A 6,895-nucleotide genomic window follows, 5' to 3' on the forward strand; every position below is an offset into this window, starting at 1 on the left:
ACTTCTTGAGTATTACTCTCAAATGAGCAAGAAAAATGTGCAACTTTACTTCTATCTTACATAGTGGATTTTTTAAATGTCTTTTTCTTTGATACTGCACAAGTTTATTAAAAAACAAACAAATGGTAACCATACAATATATACAAAAGATAAGTCCCTGCACAATCCTAGTCTCTAGAGATAATCAGTGTAAACAGTTTCATGTTTAAATTACAGAATCTTCCTACATATATGCAAATAGACCCCAAAGGCATTTGTGTATAGATACGTTTAATTTTGAAATATAAATCAAATCATACTATGTACACATGTTTTGACTTTTTGTGGAAAATTTTTCATCACCATATAAAAATTCATTATACTTTATTCATTATATGTATAATATTCTAAGTTATAAAAATAGCCAAATAGTTCAATCCATCTCCAACTTATAAATTTTATGTCAATTCCAAATTGTTTAAAATATCAGTAAGATAACAATATTTACAACCTCTTGGTCACTGTGGTTCAGGAACATTGGGTTATTTTTTTCTGTTCCCTGAACTCACCAAGTCTTTCTCACCCAGGACTTTGCCTTTACTCTTCCCTGTGCAAGAAGCAGTCTGCATTGGCTGTTGTCAGGGTGGACTCCCCTTTATCATTCAGATTCCACCCATGTGTCTCCTATTTAGGAAGACCTTTCCTGACAATCCCATCTAAAGATGTTCCCTTCAAGTCACTTTCTATCATTTTCCCTGTTTGTTTCGTTCATAGCACTTCTGACTGTTAACAAATATTTATTTGTTTACTCCTGTGTTTTAGAAATGGTAACTAACCATGACCTCTTCTTGCTCCTAGTCTGAAAAAATAAACTGAGAAATATACCCAGGAATCGGGTATAAATAAAAAATATATGTTTTATTAGTGAGGTTTTATTGGAATACATCATTTCTATCTTTCGCAAAATTTCTCTCCAAATTAAAATCACGACCATTAGCCCACCCCCACCCCCAGTAGGGACATAATATGCTCCTATGGGCTTTAACCTGAATGATAGAAGTGTATATGATCAAAAAGAGAGCACAGAAGGGACATCCTCAGTTCCTTGTCCTGTTTCACAAATCATTTAAGTCAGAAGACAGAGAGGGGCAGGTATATTGAAAAGTGTTTCCTTCCAGAGGTAGAGAGGTTTCTCCCCTAAATGAAAATGTGAGGCATGGAGGACAGTATATCAGCCTATTCTTCATTATCTCTCTCCCCGTGGAGTATGTCTACCTTATTCACTGCTGTTCCTCCAGAGCTTAGAACAGAGCCTGGAAAAGGTGGTTTACTCAAGGAAAATGTGTTACGGAATTCTTGAAATATAAATTTAAACTGTAAAATATTTTTCACATATCAAATTAGCAAAGGTTAGATCTGATAATCCATAGTTGATGACCATGTGGGAAAAAGACACAACTACCACACCCTGTCAGAGGGAGAAATTGGTACAAATTTTGTGCAGGGAAGATGGCAATGGGATCAAAAACTTTAAGAGGTCTGTATCTTTAGCATCCACAATTTCACTTTTAGAGTATGTCCTAAGGAAATAATCAAGAGTATAGACAAAACTTTAGATTGAAAGATTATTAATCTCAGTGCTACCAAACATAAAAGAAATGATAGACATGAATTTCCAACAATAAGAAATTAAATTATATAATAGAAGATTGTGTTTTAAACAATATCTGTAAAGATTGTTTTAATACATGAAAAATATTTATTACATGAAGCAAAAACATTAGTTTAAAAATACTCTGTATAAATAATCTCAATTTTAGAACAAGAACTTGAGGATATAAATTTTTAGTAAAAGAAAACACGAATCATTTAAAATTTTTTTCTTTTAGACATGAAACTTTAGCCTAATTTTGAAATAAAGATAGTTCAGGTTGTTTCTGGAAAAAAATGTGAGGAAAGTGTAAAGAGAGCACCAGGTCACATGGCTTCTCAACGTGATGTTGCCATCCATCCCTTTCATGACCTTTCTCCTCTGGATAGACCTAGGCACCTCCCAGGAGGGATGCTCCAGTAGATCCCACTTCCTATTATCTGCTCAGAATCCATCAGATCAGCAGTAGATAGCATGGTAACAGGTGATAAGGAAGGTCTTCAGGGGATTTGATGGCAATGGGAGTTGCCAAAGCTGGGAGGATGTCATGATGACAAAAGATTTGTTCACACCAGAAACTAAGAAAAGCTCTGAGATTTGTCCCTTTATTTTTTAAAGGGAAAAGAGAAAACACACAAAATACAATTACAGTACTGATGTCATCTTTAAATATACCCACTGTTAATATAAATTCATTTTCCCTTTTTTAATAACAGTCTTGAAAAGGCTGCAGGAATATTATCACATTTAACTGAATTAAGATACGTTGTGTATATGTATTCATTGCATGAAGCCAAAGATTTCTTTCACTTATGCCTAAATTTCAGGATCAAGTGCTGATAAAGTAAGTAAAACTCTGAGAAGCACTGGAGGTAGAAAAGAGGTACCAGAAGCTGCTTCTAGGGAACATGAGTCAGCTGCTGAAAAGGAGGGGCTTACCAAGTTTAAAGACACTACAAAACTGAGCAGCCATTGCTAAGGGCTTTCAAATCTGAAATTAGTGGATAGAAAAGCAAGTGAGAAGGTAAATGGATACATAAGCCAAAGCAACATGCAAAGAACAGAGGACCTTAATAACTTCTTGTATTGGACCGAGAAGACAAGCAAGTCTAGAAAATAAAACTACCTCTTATTGCAGATGGTTTGTCAGGGTTCTCTCTCTTCTGACTACATTAATATCAAGACTCACAGCCTTGAAGGGAAGCCAGAATACTTGAATTCTCCTAAACTTCATATGTGTGCCTGTGCATGTGTATGTGTATTCTGTTAGGTAGAGTATATAATGTATCCTATTATATTTTATTATCTATAATAAATTTTACATTTATATATCTATATATATCCTATTATTCTATTGATACAAAGAGAATTTCTTCTGATTCATATGAGCACACAGAGTTAGTTTTAACAACATATCAAAAAATAAATTGTAGGAAATCCATCCAAGGTAATATATTTCTAAATGTTAGTTTGTAACATTCAGTAAATATTTTGTGTCTCATTTTCCCTACAGCTGTGACCTTCCTGTTGTGGACGCGGGCCTGTATGTCTCTGCCCAGGAGCATGGGAGGCAACCAGACATGTATCACAGAAGTCACCCTGCTGGGATTCCAGGCTGACCCAGCACTGGAGTTTTTCCTCTTTGGGCTTTTCTCTCTCTGCTATACCCTTACCCTTTTGGAAAATGGAGTCATTCTGGGGCTTAACTGCTTAGACTCAAGACTTCACACCCCCATGTACTTCTTCTTCTCACACTTGGCCATCATTGGCATGTCCTATGCTTCCAACAATGTCCCCAAGATGCTGGCAAATCTTGTGAGTCAGAAAAGAACCATTTTCTTTGTTCCCTGCATTATGCAGACATTTTAATATCTAGTCTTTGCTCACACAGAGTGCCTGAGTTTGGTGGTGATGTCTTATGACAAGTATGTGGCCATCTGTCACCCCCTACATTACATTGTCACCATGAGCTGGAGAGTGTGCATTGTCCTGGCCGTCACATCCTGGGTGTTAAGCTTCCTCCTGGCTCTGGTCCATTTAGTTCTCTTTCTGAGACCGCTCTTCTGTGGGCTCCGTGGAATCGACCACTTCCGTGAAGTCCTCTCTGTCCTCAAGCTGCCTGTGCTGACACTAGGCTGAACCAACTTGTCATCTCTTCGGCCTGTGTTTTTATCTTACCGGGGCCCCTCTGCTTGGTGCTGGTCTCCACACGCATCCTGGTTGCCATCCTGAGGATGCAGTCAGGTGAGGGCCGCAGAAAGGCCTTCTCCACCTGCTGCTCCCACCTCTGTGTGGCTGGGCTCTTCTTTGGCAGTGCCTTCGTCATGTACATGGCCCCCAAATCCAGCCACCCTGAGGAGCAGCAGAAGATCCTTTCCCTGTTTTACAGTCTTTTCAACCCTGTGTTGAACCCGCTGACCTACAGCCTGAGGAATGTAGAGGCCAGTGGTGCCCTGAAGAGAGTGCTGTGGAAGGACAGGCCAGTGTGAAAGATACCGAAGTGCAACATAGGGGAGAGGGTTTTGCTTCCTCTGAAATATGGTGGGGGGTATTTTTTGTCATGTGCTGTAATGCCACAATATAATAGAATATTACAGACCTAAACATATAACCAGAAACTATATAGACCTTAGAAAATAAAATAGATGACTATCTTCATGACCTTGGGTAGGCAGACGTTCTTAGAGACAATCCAAAAAGCACAAGACATTTGAAAAACTGGTAAATATTAGGCCTTTTCAAAATTAATCATTTGGCTATTCAAAGTCACTGTTAAGAAACAAGAAATGCAAATCACAGACCATGTGCTTTGTATTTTTGAAAATGCATTGGTCAGACAGGTGTGGTCACAAGAGGAGACAAAGGAGAGACTTAGGAAAAAGCAAAGTTTATTATCTGCTCAGGCTCTGGGGACGGGAGGCATGGCATGCCCTGCAGGGCCACATGGGGAAGACACCTGGGTGGTCAGGGGGCAGGAGACAGGGCAAGGGGGATGGAAGATTCCAACCATGGCCTTTGTTGGCATTTCTGCAGGAAACACTGAATCAAGGGGTGTTTAAGAACAAGTTTGAGTTCCTATAATAGATAAATCTTCACCATGTAAAGAAGGAAATCACGTAGACTGAGAAAGCACAATAGAGTTCTAAAGGCGAGAATTCCTCTGATATTTGGAGCCCAAGTTATCTTACTTTCAGTAATCTCATTTTAAATCTCTGGCCTCTCTTCTTCCTTGAAATACCAAGTGCTGTCTAATAGTATGCTTTATTGTTTTCTTCTTGCTTGCTTGGTTCTCAATTTGAAATCAACATGCCAATTTCTGAATTGCATACAACTGTGAGTAATTTTCTCTGTTTCTACCAATTCCCTGGTATTCAAATATTCCACTGACAAATTGCTCTGCAATTTGATTTGAAATATCTTTTTGCTATCCTTTCACAAAAAGATTTGGACATTTCTGTCTTGGGTCCATCTTACTCAAAACACGTATTAAAAAAGAAATATATGAAGTAATTTGAAGAAGAAAGTTTCCAACTGTAAACTTCAAGCTCATGAAATGATGAATCCCTGCTCTATAAAAGCAAAATAAAATAAAAATAAATTTTACCAAAAAATCTAGATATCTTAATGACTTTAGTGCTTTTCTACGTATAAGAAGATACACGAGTCTGGGCTCATTGAAATCATTCCTTTGATATGCACCCTAACTGTCTAGGGCCAGTATCCCGGTTTTCTCCATCCTGAATTCACCTCAGGGTGCACGACCAGCTGCAGTGCTGACGGCTTGATGACAACATTCTCAGAGCCCTCTGACAGGCTGTCTCCCTGAGGCTACAGCCCTCAGTAATGTCCCACAATTAAACATAAATGGCACCTTTTAGGTTGTGCGTTTTTAAAAATTTGACAACAGTAAAGGAAATCTAATATTATATTGATGCCTCAAGAAAAGCTCACAGCTAGAGAATGATGTTGTCTCAACACGATTATGCCACATGCACAAAAATGTGAAGTCATATGTTTGCCACAACCAACCCTGCTTTTGGAACCTAGAATGGAAACAAGCACTCCTCAGTGCCATTGCACTTGGAACCATGTTGGTCTTATGGTAAGTTGGAGCCATTGTTGGTGACTGAATGGAACTGTAGTTACATAGCAGTAACTCTTGACTTTTATTTTTCAGGTTGCTTCTACTGCAAAGGTTCTCATTAGGAAGAAATTTCTGGGAACCATTCTCCCTGTGGCCATCGGACCATGTGTTGTACAGTTATCAGCTGATGGATCACTGTGTAACTATAAATCTTGATGATCAAATGCTTAGAAAGGTCTTTGGTTATAATGGACAAAATATATCCGCTTCATTCCTAGCAGTCCATAGTGTGCTATGGACAGATACACATCACCTCCGTTTTTGTGGATGGAAAGCTGTTAAACAGAATAGGAGAAGGCAGTGGGTTTCTGACAGGAATAAAGCATAGACTTCACACAGTGGGTATGAATTTCATGGGAAATGACCCTATCCTGACAGGAGGAAGACTCTAAGAGGACTTATGGCATACTCATACTAAATTACATCTAGGTAGGCTATGTATCAAGACCTATATGCAGGACCCAATATTGTGAGGTAGCAAAACGTATACATAACTGCACTCATGCTATTAGTACACAATGGCAACAACAAGCATGGTGGATTGTTCCACAAAACAAAAAAATGGCTTTAAAAGAGTTAGGTGGCCATCTAGACATCACTGAACACGCTGAATTCATTTTTAATGAGGCATGACAGTAGAAAAAACATTTTCTTAACTAGAATGAACAGATTAGAGGGAATTCTTTCTAGGAAAAAAGCAAGGGATAGGAGTCAGCCTGAAAACATGATGAGATTTCAGTGAAATAGGTCAGACAGATTCAACAAATAGAGCTGGATACTGCTAGGACTCAGCTCTGACCCAAGACCTCTTGACTGTTTTGATCCAGATGGAGACCAAAGTAACTATGGGGCAGAGCCCCTCCATTCTAGCTGCTGAAGCCAAAGGGGTACACTTATGGGGATCTTACTGACCTTGGAACTTATTCTTTTTCTCGGGAGGCATTTGTCATTTTCATTGATGCATTGTGATTGCCCTCTTGTCTATGAAGAACAGATCAGAAGAAGACATAATCTGTAGTACGGTTAGGAGGAAAAGAAACTAGTCTGAATAAGGCCATGTCCTTTTTGTCACAGTGGGGCAGGCACGGAAGTGGGCCCCACTATGTAACAGCCCACAATAG

At 38.9% G+C, this 6,895-nt stretch overlaps 1 protein-coding gene across 1 annotated transcript; it reads left to right on the plus strand.

Moving 5' to 3' along the window:
• Positions 1-3,193: 3,193 nt before the first annotated feature.
• Positions 3,194-4,119, plus strand: LOC307057653 (olfactory receptor 2A12-like; the record flags this gene model as incomplete). The annotated part of the gene is given in 3 exon segments (XM_079710857.1): positions 3,194-3,496; positions 3,500-3,743; positions 3,746-4,119. Coding segments are annotated over 3 exon segments (921 nt in total).
• Positions 4,120-6,895: the final 2,776 nt, after the last annotated feature.

This window comes from Hyperoodon ampullatus (genome assembly GCF_949752795.1).
Source record: "Hyperoodon ampullatus genome assembly, chromosome: 9".
NCBI lineage: Eukaryota > Metazoa > Chordata > Mammalia > Artiodactyla > Ziphiidae > Hyperoodon > Hyperoodon ampullatus.